This window comes from Mus pahari, chromosome 16 (genome assembly GCF_900095145.1).
Source record: "Mus pahari chromosome 16, PAHARI_EIJ_v1.1, whole genome shotgun sequence".
Lineage (NCBI taxonomy): Eukaryota > Metazoa > Chordata > Mammalia > Rodentia > Muridae > Mus > Mus pahari.
Window position 1 is genome coordinate 38,162,858 of NC_034605.1, and position 19,649 is coordinate 38,182,506.

Sequence of the window (19,649 nt, forward strand, 5' to 3'; positions counted from 1 at the left end):
AGTTGGGGGAAAAAAAATGCAACTCAGAGTACCTTTGGTGATCCAAAGACTGTTGATGTTTGGCCCAATGTGCTTAGTCACCACCCGTAGATGACAAACAGCTACCATGGTGTCAGAGATACACTGTCAGCATGTTTCAAAACACGTCCCCCAGGACTATTGCCCAAGGGTTCAAGGCAGCATCCATTTATGTCAAGAGATGTAAGACTTTCTATTGCCAAAACCCGACAAGAATTTTTAAGGCTTGATCTATGAAAAGTTTTATTTATCAGTGTTGTGAAGAATTCTCACCACAATTGCTATGTTAATCAAGGAAAAGGCACAGGGAAGCATGTGTTGTTCAAGTCCTCGAAACTGGACCTCCCAGCCCATGCTCCCTGTGAGGACTCTAGCTGCTGTGGTGTTCTTCACAGCTTTGGTTTTCTGGAGACGAAGCTCATGATTGCGTTGATGCACTCCTCTGACAGCCACCTTGCTTGTAGAGTAGTGCACTCTTCAGCGTTGACTGCATGGAGCTTTTCTTTCTCATTTTTTCTGATTAACTCTTTGGAAATTTTCATGGACTGATGGAACAGAGCCAACAATACATTATTCCACTGGAAAAGGGTTCGCCTGCTCTTGCCCTCCACTGTAATAAACTGATCCTGTTGGATTTTACTAAGGCATGTGAAACAGAACAGACTTTTAATGTACACAGAGATGACCATAGAGGCTGTGGGAGACAGGTCTGGTATCGTACCCTCTAAACAGCCCCATATGGATACAAAAGCTCCTGGCTCTGGGATCACACACTCAACAGCAAGAATGGAAGAACAATCAGCTGCTAGCTACCATATACACAAATGGAAGTGCAAAAGAGGGAGGATCTCCTAAATACAGTCAGCCTCCTCACCTCCCACCTGAATTCCAAAGTAAAAAAAGAGCTGGGTGTCTACTGGCATCTTCCTGGGGCCATTCCCCTTTGCCTTAGTGACACAGAAATGAAATGTCTATCTGGTAAGTTCTTTAAAAAAAAATCATATTCCCAACATAATAATAATTTTAAACTCCAAATCCAGATGCGCTTTAAGTCAACTAGAGGTATGTCATGTCTCTTTAGGATGTGCCCTCCTGAGGCACATTTTCCCCTTTGGAAATGGTTTCCATGGTCCCTGAAGGGAAAACCCAAATACTAACATTTGGCGGGAGCTTCGCATATGTTTTCAGCCTGGTCCAGACTTCTGTCTCAAAGGTGCTCTCAGGGAAAACTTCAGTGACAAGGCCTTGAGCCCAGGCCTCTCTTGCTGTGAGCTTCTTCCCAAAGAGAAGCATCTCAGCTGCCTGCAATGCAAAGCAAGATGTGGCCTTAGCATGATAAAGGCTTCGGTTGACTTCAGAACAGCCCAGTTTCTGGAGACACAGAAGTACTCATGGCTCCTGGGGTGGCTTGTCTTTCACAGGAACAGGGAAGCTGATGGCCTCACTGGGCGAGGGTCTGCAAGCAGCTGAGACCATAACTGTTTCTGCCTCTTGAAGGGTAGACGGGAAGCTGCTTCTGTTAGGCTCTGCATTGAAGCAGCAGGAATGGGAAGCCCAGAGTAGAAATGACCTGAACCCCAGGAGCTATTAAACATTGAAAATGAAGACAAAGGGAGTCGGGCAGAAAAGCTGCATTCATAGGGCCAACCTCTGGAGGCATTCAAAATTTGGTTCCCTTACTGGAAGTCCTAATGGTTGAGCTTTGAACATCTTCACCTACATAGGTACTCAAATTACTTCAGTGTGAGTGAAGGGACGTGGGGATGGATGGGGATGGCTGAGGAGTGGCTTATATTGTGGTTCTAGAAAAACCAAGGACCATGAGCTAATGTTCTTTCTATAATTGCATTTTCTCATACAAAAACATGAACAAACTCCAAATGCTCTAAATTTGGAGGGCTGGTTCTGCTCAACTTTTCAAAGCTTAACTGTTTAATAGCTCAGTCTCTGTTACAACAGCATGAGGAAGTTGATGGTAGCACAATGAGGTTAATAAGAAGTGAATATATATATATATATATATGTGTGTGTGTGTGTGTGTGTGTGTGTGTGTGTGTGTGTATGTGTGGATCCATATATACACACATACATATTCACATATATATTAAATGCATGGGGGGGGCCATTCACAACAAAAATCTAAAGTCACCAAGCAGGATCCCCTACCATACTGAGATGATAACCAATACTGGCTAGGCCCTTCCCTCTGTCCTTCCTCTCCAGTCCTGTCCTTGGAGTCACTCGATCCACAGAGGACAGACGACTAAGTTTGTACAAATGCAGAGCTAGATCAGAGCAGCCAGTGGGCCACCTTGGGAGTCAGCAGACAACAGACCAGCTATAACTGGGAGTCACAGTGTCTATGACTTCATGTGGCTGTTAAGAGCTGGTAACTTCTGGTCCTTCAAATGACCTCTAAAGAGCAGATGTCACCTTGTCATCTCAGTGAGTGTTGCTCATCAGTCCTGAAGTGATCACACATGGAGACACTTCCTAGTCCCAGGCCTTCAACTAATGGCACACAGCTGTGGAGGCCAAGGTCCTTGTGCTGCCACCAGTGTTCCAGCTCTAGGTCCCCTACTGTCAGACACTGTCCCTGAATTAGGAACTGCAGAGAACTGTCCTGACCTTTCCCTTATCTCAGATCACCCTTTAGCCTGGTTCCTCCATGTCACAGAACAAGGAGTCATCCCTAAAGCTTTGCCCAAGGGAAAGAAGACAGAGCACAGGATTGCCTTGGCAACAAAGACGACGCTCTACACTTTAAGTTTTGTCTACGTTACCTTTGCTGGGCCCATCATCTTTGGAAACGTGTAAGAGGAGCATGCTTCCGGGCTCTGGCCGAGCTGGCTGAATGGAGTATGAAACGTTGCCTAGTTGGGATGGGAGAAGAAAGGATAAGCATTTAAAAATTACTATTTGGCTAGTTTTATGTCAACTTAGAGCAGACTACTGTTAATGCTCTCTTTCAGAGTTTAACGAACCACAGTGTCTCATTCCTTGTGTGCTATTTCTCCTCACTGCCCATCTTTACAGTCAGGGACCAGTGAGATTTAAGTGATGGAGACCAAACGCTAGCTCTGGTTTACTGAATGAAGAAAGAAGTAATTTTTCTCCAATTAATTAATTTTATGATGCATATTTGAAGTATGTAATACATTAGCATGAAATGTATATGCATATACATACAAACAGTAAAACTGATGCTTTAATAGTCATAGGGTCCCATCCAGGTATCGCTATAATCTGGTCATTTGCCAAGGATCTTAGATACATTTCACTATTATTAATTATAGTCCTTACACTGTACATTAGATGCTATGGCAGTACATATCTGCTACTGTGCATCCTTTGAACAGTATCTCCCTGATCCTCCCTCCAACCATCAAACTAAGACTGATTTTTTTTTTTTTAAAATGGTCTTGGGAATCCAATGCAGAACCTTCACTACTAAAAAATGCCCCCATTACCCCGCCCTCTCTTTTTTAAACCTAAATCTTTTCTTTGTATTTTCTATATTTTTAGAAATTTCACTTTGGGCCACTACAGAGAAATACCATGATAAGAATCAAAATACAGGTACAGATACAAGTGGTGCATGGTGGCAAACACCTTCAATGCCAGCAATTAGGGGACAGAAGCAAGGGCATCTCTGTGAGCTCAAGGCCAGCCTTGTCTACCTACACAGTGAGTTTGGCCAGCTGGTTTGACTCACTGAGAGACACACACTCACACCTCCCCCGCCCCTACCACACACACAGTACAATCGTGAGCACAACACTGAGCTGTGTGATCTCAGGGTTGCTTGGGGTTTTAGTTTCCTCATTTGCAATGGAGGGAGAGTAGTGAATGACCACAGTCCCTTCTCACTTTAGAGGCGTAAGTACGGAGCAACCTACACAGAGGTTCCTGCCTCTGCCAAATGCTTCCAGTCATCTCCTGAGCATCTGAGGGTGATATTCAAGATAAAAACTGAATAAACATTAAACTCTGATTAAAATACAGAACCATCATGGTTGGGGCAACGCTCGCTGGTATTTAGAAAAATTAACAATCGCAGGAAAACACTTTGTCCAGTTAGACTAAATTACTGCCTTCCACCACTTTCTTGTTTTGCTTTCTGTTGCTGCAATAAAGCACAGACCAAAAGCAACTTGGGAGGGGAGGAAAAGGTTCATTTGGGTTACAGGTTACAGTCCATCGCTGAGGGAAGACACAGCAGGAACACAAGAGGTAGAGCAGGAAGCATGGGGGAACAATGCCTACTGGCTTGCTCAGCCTGCTTTCTTATACAGCCCGTACCCCTTGTCCAGTGGTGTCATGGCCCATAGTAAGATAGGCCCTCCCACATCAAGCATTTATCAATGAAATGCCCCCACAAACATGCCCACGGACCAATCTGATGAAGGAAAAATTCCTCAGTTGAGGTTCCCTCTTAAAAAGTAACTCTAGCTTGTGTCAAGTTGACAAAAACAAAAAACAAACCTAACCAGATCAACCATTAACCCTTTAATATACTCAGTGATAGCCACAGTCAGGTCTATGTCTGTGGAAGGAGACTTACCCTGTCCGATGCATAGACAGCATCAAATAGTCCCAGAAGGGTGACAGAGATTCCCACAGCTGGGCCATTTACTACTGCAACCAGAGGTTTGGGAAAGTCTATAAAACTGTTTACAAAGTCCCTAAAGAAATGACAAAAGGAAATCATTAATCATCACAAACTTGTACCACCAGCTATAGAAAGGAATGTACGGATGTGACATCACGTTATAGAGCCGCCTCTCCAGAGTGGTTGAGGATCCCTGCAAATTGCACCTAAGGCCATGACTTCTACTGACTAAGGCCAGTTCACACTATGGGCAGTGAGTTCAGGACCATGGTTCAGCTGTGACCCCAGAGATCATGGTGGGTGACTGAGTGCATGACCCCGTATTCTAACACAGGGAGACCGAGAGACGCAGCAGAACTTGGGAAGCTGAAGCTTCAAACCTCCTTCAACAGCTTCCAAGACTACTTCCGGTGTCTGACCACCACTCACACCACACACGAGAACTCGCACTCCCTCTTTCCTTTCTCATCTTACCCTTCCTTGTCAATCCAATGGAGAGGGCAGGATGAGGAGAGGGAATCTGATGGGGAATCGCAATGGAGTGCATCAGCACAGACGAGTGGGCATATTACTGATGTGTTAGAGTGAGCCCCCCTAGGGGGTGGCTGAGGAGATGAGTGGGTGGGTGTGGAGGCCTGCTTGTCCTTCTGGGCTCAGATGGGAACCTAGAGCAAGACTAGCTATATGGGCGGGCTGTGGGTTTGAGAGACCTTGTTTCAGTGGGTAAACTGAAAGGGTGTGCTGTATAGTCGTACATCAGCTTGACACAAGCCAGAGTCATTTGGGAAGAAAGACTCTCAGTAGGGAAAATGCTTCCAATACTATTGAGTTACAGGCAAGTCTGCAGAGTGTTTTCTTAATTAGTGATTGATGTAGGAGGTCCAGCCCATTGCGGGTGGTCCCACCCCCGGGCTGGTGGCCCCAGACACTATCAGGAAGAAGGCTAAGCAAGCTAAGAGGGAGCAAGCCAGTAAGCAAGCAGCACTCCTCCATTGCCTCTGGATTGGTTCCAGCTTTCAGGTTCCCAAGCTTGTTTCCTTTGATGATGAACTGTGATATGGAACTTTAAGAGGAATAAATCCTGCCCTTCCCCAAATGGTTTTTGGTCCTGACTATAACAGAAAACAATAAAGAAGATTTCTGACATTAATCTCAGACTACATGTACACACATGCACATGCCTGCACACCACAGACGAGACACATGAAAGCAGGGGAAAAGGATTAACTCTCTAGGATCAAACAAGTGCCAGTCTTACCTCAGTAACACAGCGCCGTTGCTAGCTGCCTCCTCTATCCCCCCAGTGGCACTAGTGAAGTTAGTCAGGTCATTGCCACTGCAGTAGTAGTCACCAGTCCCTGGGAACGGTACAATCAACACTTTCAGGAACACACACCTTCAGTGGAAGGAACAATTCCTTCACCTAGATACTCATTCTGAAGCTGTTGTGCATCTGCTGTGGGCAGGACTCTGGGCCACACACTAGAAGCACACTGGTGAGTCTCATGAACACACCAGGGACTAGCAAGATGTGGGTGTTAACACAAGTAAATGGAGATGGTGTGACTACATACAACATGTCAGATGGAACAGGGCTGGTCTGTTGGGGGTTTAGGGTAACTCATAGTCAAGGTGTTCTTCCTGGCCTATCATCCCAGCTGCCCCCGAGGAAGTTACCTTCAGACTCCATCGATAGAGCAGACCAATACTCTAGGACTTATGTAACTGAACTGAAAAATGTGCACCCTGCATTTCCTTGATTTCGCTAAGCCGTGCTTTAAGGGCCGTGGATCAAGCATTTGTTTCTTTTCATCTCAGCAGATCTACAGACAGTTAAAAGTCAATCTGTTTTAGACATATGAGTCATTTTCTGTTGTGTTTCTTGGGAATCTCACCATGAGCTTTCCTTTCTCAGTTAGGTTTAGGCTTATGCCCATGTTAACATGGTGCATTTTTAAGTCAAACCCCTGAAGTGCTGGAAAAGACCTTCAAGAAATATCAGTCAGGTCTCCACCTAGTATGAGATACCCTAAAATTGAGTAAGTCTGGCAGTGGTCTTACCTGTGAAAACAGTCATGATGTTGTTATCCGTGCTGGCATTTTTAAGTGCAAGTATAATATCCTGATACATCTATGTGAACGGAAAGATGGGGAAAAGAACAATAAAAATGAGATCCATTATCCAGTGTGCTGAGTCACTGCATCAGTCTGCAACCCTTCCCTCCACACAGTGACGAAGTAACTGGTTTTCTACTTTATCGAGCCACCTCTCTGGATTGGTCCAGGATCCCTGTAAATGGCACCTAATGGAATATCAGGCCATTTGCCTCATGTTTGCTTGTGTGCACTGTGTTGTACCTGGTGCTTTTAGAGATCAGAAGTGGGCGGCAGATTCTCTGAAACTGAAGGTACAGATGATTATAAGCCAGGTGCTGTGGTAGATGTACCAAATAACTACTTTGTTCCAAAAGTGAGCAAGAGAAGAGACCCAGTCCTTTAGCTTTGTGGCTGGACAGTTACCGTGGTCCAACAGGGACGGGTAAGGCCAGGGCATGGCCACCACACAGCTTGCTAGAACTCTCGAGGTTGCCTCCAGCAGCAAGTGAGAGGGAAGGTGGCTGAGAAAACTGTCCCAGTGTCTCAGCTGTGGCTTCAAGAAAGGGTAAGTGTCCTGGGCAGTCTGGAAGTGATAAGTGAGGCCAGAGGCCAGATTCCTGAGACACTGTGCTGGGTACAAGGGCATGGTCCTCTGAATATGTCTGAAAGTCTTGCCATAGTTTTAGTATGTTTTCAAAATTGGTACAGGTTTTACTTTAATAAAATTCAGTGTGGGAAAGAATGATAAGGAGGGTGGTTATTTATAAAGATATGGGAAAGTACAAGTATGTACTTAGTATATGAATAATAATGTTTCCTGCAAGGCAGGAGATGGGAAATAATTCCTGAGAACCACAGTAAAGGAGCCACAGCAGCCAAGGTGACTGGCTAGAACCAGGGCCAGAAAAGGGACAGATCAATTTAGATTGTCCTATTTACCAGCTCTAAGAACTTACCAAGTTACTTCTTAACCTGCTGAGCTATTTTGCTAAAAAATAGTATCAGGGTTCTCTGTTCAGGATGTGCTGGCTCTTGTTGCTACAGTTTGTAGCTGTCAGTACCTTCCTTACCCAGAAGTGACTCTGGGAAAACACTCTATGTTCTCAGAATTAAATGCTGCATCAGTTGGAAGGCACAGGGGCAACTTTAAAAGATTCTTTAGTTTCCACTTAGCATGTTGTCCTACATGGCGGATGGCAGCCTTGACCCCGGGTCACCTCCACACACATGATAAATTCCCTGTAATATCAGGAAGGAGGGCTCAAGTGATTCACTTATTATCATCATTCAAGGGGAAATTTAAAATCACCCTTCAAAGCAGCTCATTCAAATAGGGCAATTACTGCTCTGCTGATGATAAAGCCTCTCTCTTCTTCCCTCCCCTTCTACTAAGGATCACAAGCATGGGACAGACCCAGGATTTATGCTCCCGTAGGGGGCCTCAGTGCATCTCCTATTAATGCTTCTCCACTGGGACTGACTTAACTGATTCATGCTTCCATTCACAGCAAACCTTCATTGCCTTCTGGATATGTAGAACCTACCAGGAATATACAAGTTCTAAATAATGCCCAACTCTGCTGAGTGAAGCATGAAGCCAGCCACTCTTATCTTCTTCCACAAAACAAAAACAAAAACCAAAACCCAAAACAAATAATGCTGAAATTCTACAGTTGCACAAGTGAAAGAAATAGAAGTAAAGAAAATCTGTGTCCAGTTCCCAGGCAGGAGAATCACCTGGAAGGTTATGGCATTCTTTTTGGTGGGCCGATTGAACGTGATCTTCGTGATGCCATCTTCAGAAGTTATCAGGATGTCTTTGGATCCCTGGGCTTTCTCATCAGCTCCACTCTTTCCCTGGCTCGGGGCTTCAGATGAGGAACTCAAACTGGATACGAGATCCACATAGTTCTGCCTGGCAGTTTCCTGAGGAGTAGATGACAAAGTCCTTCAGCCTTCATAGTAAGCAATTAGAGAAGCACACTGTGCAATAAAACCCACTATGCAATGAAGAGCAGGGGCTCTGAATCAATAAAGGAACGTCATGAGTGCAGTAGTGATGGGGGAGGTGACGTCCCATGTGTGTGATTCCAGCCATGGGAGCAGAGGCAGGAGGATTGTTGAGTTCAAGGCTAATTTAGGCTACAATAGTGAGGGGAAAAAAGGAATCAAAATATTTCAAGCTCATTGATGAGATTTGGTGGAAACAATAAAAAGCTACTAGTGACTTTAAGTTAATAATAAATGGTCTAGTTATAACAGTAGACAAACTTACCTTGGGCAGGCTGCCCAGGGCATTCCATGCGTCCCACTTGGCTTTGTTGACAAAGTCAAACACACCAGGCTTAGGCATATTACAGGGTCCCTCTGTGGCCTGTAGAGAGCACAGGGGTGATTAATATGCAATATGCAAGAGAAAGCCTTTGAGAGAGTGACTGTAAAAATTCAAGAGTTTGTCAGTTCGGTATTCCTGATCTCAGTTTTCACCGAGAGTGAAAATACTGAGCCAATTTTCAAAAGCTACAGAACACTAGGAAGTCCACCCTGTGTTCTGAGACCCCCTCTGTAGGGACAGAACCAGAAATTTCGTGGTAAACTCTTGCTAACTGCTCAACAGGGCTGTCGCTGCTGCAGATGGGGTCTTACAGTTCCTGGTTCTCAGGAAGTTCCTCTGAGGGTCATGTCAGGAAGTAAAAAGATAACTTTATTTATTTATTTATTTATTTTTAGAGGGAAGATGGATTAGGTATCCTGAGATGAATAAAATACCCCACTTGGCTACCTTTCAGAAGTGATTTTAAACAATTTAAAAATGTCTCAGTTTTGTAATAGAGTCAGTTACCAGAGGACAGAGGAGGATTTAGGCCGTGGAGGCTCTGAGCTCACACAGTTAAAGTCACCATACGGAGCCAGCCATCTGGGAAGGTACAGGAACCATGTTCACAGAGGACTGCTCCTCTCTCTGCCACTGGGAGCCTAAGGACCTGCTAGAAGCTTCATATGATGGCTTCCACTTGTCTCTTGCCTTGGCCTTCCTCCACCCTAACTCTTGACGGCTCCTAGCTCCCTACAAACTGATTCTAAGATCACCTCAGTTCAAATCCACTAGAAAGACTGGAGGGACCCTGCAAGCTGTGGTTTTCACAGCCACAGTTCCTCCCAGGGAAAGGATAGAGACTTAGATACAGGATAGAGTTCAGAGGAGAAGCCAGTGTAACACTACTATTGTCCTCTCCCCAAGCGTCAAGGAAGGGGAAGACCCGAGACTGAGGGACATATGACAATACTGCCAGATGAAGAAACACTCAGCAACTTCTGTGTCTGGTCTCTGCCAGAGCCCTAACCCACAGGCGAACCTGCCTATCCCAAGGCCACACTGTACCCTAAACTCTGCTAGACTCTCCAGGCCAAGAAAGATCCTTGTATCATGGAGCTAGAGCATACCTCCTAGTAGCTGAGGCCAAAGTCTTTTTGGACAAGTAAAATTCTTGGTTGTTCGCATCCATTTTCTTAGGGTGTGTAATTGCTGGGATAAACTATCTGACCAGAAGCAACTTAGAGAGGACAGGGTTTATTTTAGCTGATAGCACTCAGGCTGCACTCTTGTTAGTCATAAAAGTCAGGGCAGATAATGAAGACAGGAACCTGGAGACAGGAACTGAGGCAGAAGCTGGGGGTGGCAGGGGGTGTGGTGGGGGGATGCTTATGGGCTTGCTCAGTTTGCTCTCTTACACATTCCACATCAATTGTTGATCAAGACAATGTTCAACAGACATGTGGACACTCCAGTCTTATTGAGGCACTTTCTTAATGGAAAAGTCCCTCTTCTCAAATGAATCTACCTTATGCCAAGTTAACAAACCAAAGCAAAACAGCCAGGACACCCATGATAAAGAGACATTCACACGCATGGTAAGAACAATAAATGATAAAAAAGGCGTCCAGGTTGGCAGACATCTGAGTGAAGTCTTTTCCATTATAGCCTTTAGTTCCTCAAAGGTTAGAAAAAATTTTCCAACATTCACAAATATATGAGTTAAAGAATCCAATTAATCAGTTGAACAGTTATTAAATTTTATCTTGTCTTCACTGATTTTATCTTTTTAAATTTTAATTAATTTCAAACATTCCAAAAAGCCCATACTATTTCATCCTTAAATACTTACTATTTCCCTAAGACACCGACATCTTATTGTATAATTAATCATGGCACCATTAACAATAACCAGGACACTGGTAAATAACAGTAAAACTCAGTCCGTATTCAATTTTCTCTAACTGCCCCAGTGAATTACTCTCATCAGGAAGGACTCAAGCGGGCTCCAAACATGTGAATGTAAACGTTGTATCTTCCAAATCTCGTTATTCTGGAGAGAAGCAGAGGCGGCTACTCTGTGCTTTAATAGCATATAAAGGCCTAATATGAAAAACACAACAAAATAAAGCCTGCATACATACACCCCAAAGGGCAGCCAGCCATGCACCCGGAATGTTAGAAACCGCTCAAGCTGCGTGTAAGAGACGTATCAACTTCAGGAATCATTAGCTCAAAATGCGTTTAAGTTACAACAGAGCTCAGGCTATTACCTGCTTATACAGTGCATAGAGTCTTAGCTTCACTTCGTTGCCCGGGTCCTTCTTCAAGAGTTTCACCTGGTTCAATGCATTCTCAAAGTCCTGCTGACTGGCTCTCATGGTTGGTCTGCTCAGGTGCAGTTTAGCCACTGGTAATCTGAAGACCTGCAGGACACTACAAACAGTGGTTTCTATTTGTTCCTTGCCCTTTATTTCTGCAGCAACAGGATTGCTGATTGGTTCCAACTCATGTTGATCAGAACAGCATGAGTCTACAATATTTTCCCTAAGTAAGTAACTTCCCACAGACTGTAGTGCACGCTTACTCAAGAAAGTCACTCAGCGGTTCCTTCCTTTGCTCCATAGTTCTTTGGGTTGTTACACATGGGTTCCTCTCTCCAGCCACTTTTGAAACCCCACACTGGTGATAATGGATTGCGGGTCAGCAGCGCTCAGAGCTAACTAGCAACATTGGACAAAGTGTCACCTTAGCCAAGGCACTGCGTGCCCTAGGAAGTTCCGGGCTGGGCCTGGAGGCCTGGGTGCCCCGGGGACCCGAGCACCGACGGAGGCGACCGGAGCGCGTCCATCCTTACCCTTTGGGACTCAGCAGAGGAAGAACCTTCGAGGTCACTCTTTAGAGGTCTCTCGCTGGGAAATCGCCAAAGAAATATCCTGCTGTCCCGCTAGCCAGGCCAGATGACAAAGCGGGCGGTTCCGTGGGCGGGCGACAAACCTCGCTGGCGACTTTGGGCCGGACAGTCGAGGCTACAAGCTTACCTCGGACACCAGCACCGCGCCCGACTCCAGGTCACTGCCGCCATAGCTAGAAGCTGCGGTCAAACTGAGCCCGGGGGCTCAGGCCCAGCAGAAACTGCGGGGCAAGACCGGGAGGGGGCGGAGCCAGACGTGCGCTCCGGGCGTGGGCGGGCCCAGGGCTCAGGGGCGGGTCCAGGATGTGAGCTCGGGCTGTGAGAGGACCCCGGGGCAAAAAGACCGGCGGAGAGAACCTTGGATATGAGCCCGGGGCAAGGGTGCGACTGGCCACGCCTTCAGAGTTGAGAATGGGCGGGTTTCGAGGAGGAGCCTAGAATGCCTGGTCCAGGTCCAACTCGGTACAAAGGTGATTGGCACAAGATCTGGCAAAGAAGGCCGGGGCACAGAGCCGGTTCACTGTGCTCTTCGGAATATTAATCAGAGAGCCTAAGCATATTTATTTACAAACCGGAGAGCTTCCAGAATGTTTAGTTGGGAGCACGTTCCTGAGTACGCTCAATCTAAGGTCACGGAACATTATGTTTAAAAGATTAAATGGACAAGACTGCTCCTGGACATGCTTATCTTGCACAATTAAGTTTAAGCTGAACATGAAACTGTATAAGCTTCATTAATGTAGGCGTTTGCCCCTAAGGTGATTCTCTTGCTTAGCAGAGGCCACCTCCTGTAAACACCACCAGGTCTGGCTGAAGATTGGGGTGGGGGTGGGGCAGTTCGCAAGGAAAGGGAACAACACTAAGCAGAGTATTATTTGAGCTTGAGGATTACTGTGCCCACGTTAAGAAGCTCTTGTAGTGTGTGAGACCTGGAAGTAGCATTGTAAAGTACCTTCATAGTGAGTCCTAGACCTAGACCTCCCTGCCGACTCTTTGCACAGTAGATAAAATTCTTGATATATATATTTCTTGATATATATATTTGTTTGGGTTCTGTACTAAGAGTACTAGAGAGCCACGGAAGAGCTAATTGGTGGGGCTAGAGAATTGACTAGGCTATTTGAGAACAGTCGTGGCTCTTGCAGAAAGCCCGGGTTTGGTTTCTCTGAATCTACAGAGTGGATCATAACCATTCATAACTCCAGTTCCAAGGGGACTGACACATTTTATGACCTAAGCAGCCCTCAGACACACAAATGGTATGCATAATACAAGTATGCAAAACCAATTACATAACGACAGTTAAATAAATAGACAAAACAAAAAAGTTACAACAAATACATTTTTAAAAAAGAGCCACTGGGTATGATTTTGATCTACTTTAACAGTGCAGTCAAGATGCCCAGCATGTCTCTGAGAGTTTTGTTTCTGTACTAGAGTGAGAATGGCGGAATCCTCCTCAAGATCTCACCAGAGTTTGAATCTCCACTCCTGGTTCTTATGAAGACCTTGGAGAAGGATGTGTGTGGGTCAATTAGATCCTGCCTTAGAGGCTTGGCTGCACGTGACCAGTGCTGTCTAAGAAGGGATTTGATACAGACGCCCAGGCCTGGTGGTCGCAAGAGCCTAGGAAATGTTTCCAGTGAAACTGAATCTTGATGGTTCTACTTCACAGGGTCTGCTCAGTCTTTTGGGAGATGTTTCTTGAGACGGTGCCATGGAACCTATGATGGATGGAGCTGCCAGGCACAGTGTTTGTTTTTATACATACTATTAAAACCATCAGATCATGTTATCATTATGGCATATAAAAGTCTATCAATAGAGTGTCAGGGATAATTTTAATAATGTGCAATCAACAGTGAAGTCTAGAAATCTTAAAGAAGCCTGAATCTCCTCTGTCTCACTACTGGCTCCTCTCTATGGGTCTGTGATCTGTGGTCTTTTAGTAGCTGTTTTGTTTGTTTGTTTGTTTTTGTTTTGTTTTGATTTACAAGCCCTCGTCACCTGTTTCTCTCTGTCTAGTCTTTCTTTGGGCCTCATTGTTTCTATATTACTCTTACTCGACCAGTACTGACTGAGTTTGCTCTTACTCGATTAGTACTGCCTGGATTTGCTCTGATTCCTGCCTCCTCCGCAGTCCATTTTCTTCCTGCTCTCTGAAAAACATCTCTCTACATTGCAAACCTTACTGTTATGGTTTGAACTGTCGCCCAGAGTTCATGTTTGAAAACTTCATCTCCTAGTCCCTGTGTTGATGGCATTTGGAAGGAAGGCCTTTGAGCAATGATTAAGGTTAGACATTAGCGTGCAACATGAAGGCCCTGGCCAGGTGCCAGAACTTTGACAATTAGACTTCTCAGAGGGCTGGACTGGCTTCTGTTGTCTGTGGTTTATCCAGTTGGTGGCGTTTGATTGGAGAAACATAAAATGGACCAGGAGATTGACATGACTCAAAAATCTTCTCTTGATCTTTCTTTAGTCACTACAATGCTGTGTGTGTCCCTTTGCTTTCTAAGTGAGCCCAAACTTCTTAGTTTAGCACATAAGGCCTTTAAGATTTGGCCCATAATGTCTATCATCTATTATACTTGCTCTTTCCACTTCATTCATTCACTCATTCATTTATTCACTATGTTAGGGGTTTGTTTCATTGCTGTTGGTTGGTTGGTTTGTTGGTTTTGAGACAGTGTAACTATGGACCCCAGGCTGGTTTCAAACATGTGATGAGCCTCCTGCTCTGTCTCTTGACTTCTGGGATTATAGATTTGCACCATGGTGCTAAGCTCTTTTATTTTTATTTTTCTTAATTAAAAAAAACATTTAAAATCTCATGATAAAGACACCACTTGAACTTGTGATGATCCTCCTGCCTCCTCCTGTTAAGTGCTTGGATTACACTGGACATCCCAACCCATTCTTTCCGTCTAGAAATGGGTGCCCAACCTCTCTGGGTTTCTGCAGCCCATGGTTTCTCAGTCCAGACACTGTTTTCCATGGGAAATCTCTCACCCCCTCATTGGTTCCATTCTCTACCTGTGATCCTGCCCTCCAGAGCAGGTCTATCTCTTAAGACAAATGTCAGTAACTCTATTTCTGATCATCAGTTTGTTCAGCCTTCAGCTGCCCTGTATGAAACATGGTTTCCCATCTCCAGACACCCTGCTTGACAGGAAACATCATAGATATTTGTTGTGTGTATGTGTGTTGGGGGGGGGGGTAGACCAACCAAAGACTTTCTCAGAGGCTCTGTTGAAAAGATAAGAGGAACTTTAGTTCTGTGTCCTTGTTCAGGGGTGAATCTGGCAAGCCCAGTCTGAGGCTGGAGCCAATACCTTGAAAGAGTCAAAGCTGCAATTTCTGGTGACATGGCTCTTTCCTCTAGATGATCACGTCTAACACAGCTATGTCTAAGGTGTCATGTGTTCTTGTTGACAGCATTATCTGATTGACTCTCTGGTGAGCTTGGCAGTTTTCCCCCTGCTAACAGTATAAAAGATGCTGAACTTCTGAACAAACTTTCTCGGTGTAAGTCACCGGCCGATAAACCTCTTGGTCCCAGGTACTTCTCTTGTCTTCTTCATTTCTCATCCCCGTTCCTCCCATTTGAGACTTTTCTCTTTGGGATTCTTATTCGTGACAGTGATCCACGGCTCAAGCAAAGGAATCGGACGTTTGCCAGTTCCTATACTGAAAGCTCCTGGGAAAGTGCTTCTAAGGAAACTGATATTCACCTGTATAGCTGCAGGGGGAGGACCTACTATGACTCCGTTGGTCAGTCACAAAGCACTCTTTGCACTCTTCGTTTGCCCTTGTGTTTCCTACTTCAGTTTCATGGTGCTGCTTGGGATTAAGTAAACCTGTAACCAGAACAGAACTGGCCAAACACGCTTTTGTCTTTCCGGTCCTCCCTTATTTTTTCCCCTAATCTTTTATTGTTGTTTTTAGACTGAGTCTTGAAAGTAACTTTTATTTGCCTGTTGTAATTGTCTTGGAGGATGACTGCTGAATAAGCTCACTCTTTCTAGCTCTTTCTGAATTCTGGCTGGCTGGTTTAACACAGCTATTCTGATTCAAATCTCCTTTTCAAGCTGGCTTCTCTCAGCTTCTGACTGAATTTTTCTGCCTGGCTTCATACTCACTTTGGCAATCTGTTCTAATCTTCTGGCTCCTCCTCATTCTCTGGCTCATTCTGTTTTCACCTATGTCTAGCTTGTTCTTTCTGCAACCTGTTTCTGTAAAACTGTCCAGGTAAAACACACACACACACACACACATACACACACACACACCTCATACACCTCCCCACTCTCTCTGCCATGCTTTCTCAGCTCACCTCTCTTTCCTGACTTTTCTTGTGAAAGTTGGGCATGTATCCTATCTCTGACTTATTCTATCAAATCTTTCTCTGATTCACCACTTTGTCTGTCTCTCAAATAGATGTCACTTCAAATATAGTGTATACTAAGTTCTTTCAGCTGTAGGGATTAATGGTATGTCATTCCAGCTGGTTCATACAGACATAGAACGTCTTTGGATGTGATCTCTTGCCAGAGCAGCCGTGTTGCTGGCTTAAAATTCCTCTACACGGTCTCATGTATTTTGGGCTTATTCCAGATTCTCCTTAGCTGAGGATGACATTGAACTTCTGATGCTCCTGCCTCCACTTTCCAAAAGCTGGGATTATTTGCAGCATTCAGAACTGAATCCATATAAGAACGATACCAACTGAACCACAGACGTAGACACACCATCACAACTTTTTTGTTTTGTTGGGTTTTTAAGCAGGCTCTTACTATGTAGCCTGGCCTGGCCTCAAAGCCTTTCTGTGCCTCAGTCTCACCAGTGTTAGAGTTACAGGTGTGCACCAGGTCCAGCCTCCTCTTTTTCTTGTCCCCTCTATTTCCTTTTCCCTCTTCTTCCTCCTTCCTGCTTCTTGTCAGGGAGTCAGATTGGACTCTGAGTCTGAATTGTTCAGTCTCCCTGGGATTACAGGTGCATGCAGTATGCTTTTCCTCTGCTTCATCTTTTAACAACCCTACACTCCATCTGCAGGGTGTTCTAAGTTGAAAGACATCACTCTGTAATCATCTTTTTTCTTTTCTTTTTTTTTTTAAATCATGTCGTATGGACTCAGCCACAAAAAAAGAATGTGTCTTTAACAGTAATCCCCAGAGGTCAAGGACGAATTGAGTTTGATGACGATGAAGAGAGAACAGAGATGAAGTGTTATTGGAAGGGGGACCCACCTTCCTTATGGAAAGGCTTTTGCCCCTGAAGATGGAGCTCTGAGGCAAGAAAGACTCTGTTTTCCTCAGGACCTGACAGCAGGAAATTGATCCTGATGCAGGTGACTTGCATCCTCACAGATGCAGGGGTGCTCATGGACTTGAGAAACAGAGGGGCTCCTTCACGACTCAGGGGCCAGAAGAGTCTCCCCGGACTCATTGGCAGGGTGAGTGAGAATGAAGCAGCCAGTGAGTTTACTGAGGAAGCAGGAAGACGTGAGGCATGTGAATGGAGTCAGGTAGCTGCATCAGGAAAGGAATGCCCATAAGGCCCTCAGCAGTAGTGTGTGTGTGTGTGTGTGTGTGTGTGTGTGTGTGTGTGTGTGTGNGNGAGAGAGAGAGAGAGAGAGAGAGAGAGAGAGAGAGAGAGAGAGAGAGAGACACCTGGGGGCAATGAGGATAATACGCTGTACTGAGTTTAGGTGCCAGGGAAAATGTGTACTGCTGTGATCTCTGTCTTATCCACAGAACTTGAAGAGGAGGCAGTTTGAAGGTGTTCTGTGCATGCTTGGTGCTGGAGCAGGGCATGCTAGGAGAGAGAAAACGTTCATCACTGGATCCTTACTAACACCCCCCTTCACAAGGAGGGTAGGCTGAGGCTTATGTCATCAGCCCTGTTAGACAGTTGTGCTCGGGATGCCCTCAGAAAGTCCTGCTCAGGTCCTTCCTTCAGGTTACAGAGCTCACTACACAGACGCTTCAGGGTGTGAGCCAGTGAGAGGGGAATTAGAGGCAGGGGAATGAGAAGGAGGCTTGCCTTTCTCATGTACCCCTTTCCTAACTAGCTGTGCTGCCTTAGGCCACCAGGAATGAATGTATTTCCTTCTGATACTGTATGTCTCCCTGGTGTTGAGGACAGAAGTCAGCAGCCCAGAACTTGAAACTCCAGTGACTCAATTACTAAGCATTCTTTAGAGAATCAGTTTGCTTTCTTTTTGTTTTTTTACTTTTGATCTGCTCGGGCTGTGTATCCTAGTCTCACGTCAAAGCACATGTATTGCATGAATATTAGCACAACTTATGGCCAATTATTACCCATAACTAGTTTTCTATAGCAAATATTTCTGTAGCAAATAAATATCTAGGTGTCATTCTCTAGAAAAATTGCAACTGCTAGTCCTCACTGTGTAAGAAATGAAACAGATGCCCCCTTCTCAGCCATCCCATTTGTTCTGGCCTATACAAAGTTTGATATTCACTCCGTTCAAATATACAAAGTAAAATGAGAACGATGCTACAGTTTTGTGATGATTTGACGAGAATGGCCTCCATATACTCCTATATTTGAATATTTGGACCTTAATTAGTGAAACTGTTTGGGAAGGATTAAGAGGTGTGGCCTCATTTGAGGAAGTAGGAGGTACACCACTGGTGGTGGGTTTAGGGTTACAAGAGATTGGTACCATTCCCAAAGTGCATTCCGTCTCATGTTTGCTGATTGAGTTGTGAGCTTAAGTTTCTGCTTGAATTTTGGCTCTGACTTCCCTCCATGACAGACTGTGATCAGGAAAAGTAATCTGAAGGAATCCCTTTGTAGCTCTTCACTGCCTTTGGTCATGGTGCTCATCACAGTAAGAGAAAAGCAACCTAGAAGAGTAATATGACTTTTTTCCAGCTATTTCAGATAGAATGCTCTTGCTAATGGCATTTTCTCTGAGTTCATTATTGTTAAGTGTGAAGGGAACTGATTGTTGTATGTTGATTTTGTATCTTGCAAATTTACTTCTATTGATTGTAGGTCTGAACTGTTTCTGGTAGGGAATCAAGGATCTTTTAATTATATACCATGTCATTCACATATAGGAATAAGTTGACTTCTTCCATTCCTATTTTCTATCCTTTGTATTTGAGCACTACATTGACTAAGATAGTGTACATCCTTGTCTCATTCTTGAAGTTATAGAAAGTGATTTCAGTTTTCCCCATGTAGGATACTGTTGGCTATAGATTTATTGCACATGGTGTTTATTACTTTGAAGAATGTTCTTCATTTATCCAGACCTTTGTCCTTGAACACATGTTGACCCTTATCAAATGATTTTTCTGTATCTGTCCAGAAGACCATGCAATTTTTTTCCTTGAGTTTATTGATCTACATATGTTGAATTATCCTTGCATCTCTAGGATAAAGTCTAAATGATATAACCTTCATAATGTGTTCCTGAATTGGGTTTGCTAGTATTTATCTAAGAACCTTTATATCTATAATCATCAGGGAAATTGCTCTATAATTTTCTTTATTTGTTATCTCTTTATCTGGTATCCATATGAGAATAATTCTGGCTTCACTGGATAATTTTGGCTTGTTTTCCTTCAATTTGGTTGAATAATCTGAGGAGTCTTGGAGCTAGATCTTCTTTTAGTTTTAGTAGAATTCAACTGTATGTTCTTTTAGGCCTAGACTCT

The 19,649-nt window shown here is 44.4% G+C and overlaps 1 protein-coding gene across 2 annotated transcripts; it reads right to left on the minus strand.

The window, feature by feature from the left end:
* Window positions 1-244: 244 nt before the first annotated feature.
* Eci2 (enoyl-CoA delta isomerase 2) lies at window positions 245-12,212 on the minus strand. Of its 2 annotated transcripts, none has more exons than XM_021215545.2 (10): window positions 12,083-12,212; window positions 11,315-11,477; window positions 9,003-9,101; window positions 8,465-8,653; window positions 6,692-6,761; window positions 5,889-5,988; window positions 4,583-4,703; window positions 2,802-2,891; window positions 1,177-1,320; window positions 245-563 (listed from the first exon to the last, which is right to left on the minus strand). In XM_021215545.2, the coding sequence occupies exons 1-10, from the start codon at window positions 12,124-12,126 to the stop codon at window positions 408-410; spliced, it is 1,176 nt and encodes a 391-aa protein (XP_021071204.1). In that variant the 5' UTR covers window positions 12,127-12,212; the 3' UTR covers window positions 245-407. The 2 variants fall into 2 exon arrangements, with proteins under 2 accessions (XP_021071204.1, XP_021071205.1); XM_021215546.2 differs by having other exon boundaries at window positions 11,899-12,210.
* Between the last annotated feature and the right edge of the window lie 7,437 nt (window positions 12,213-19,649).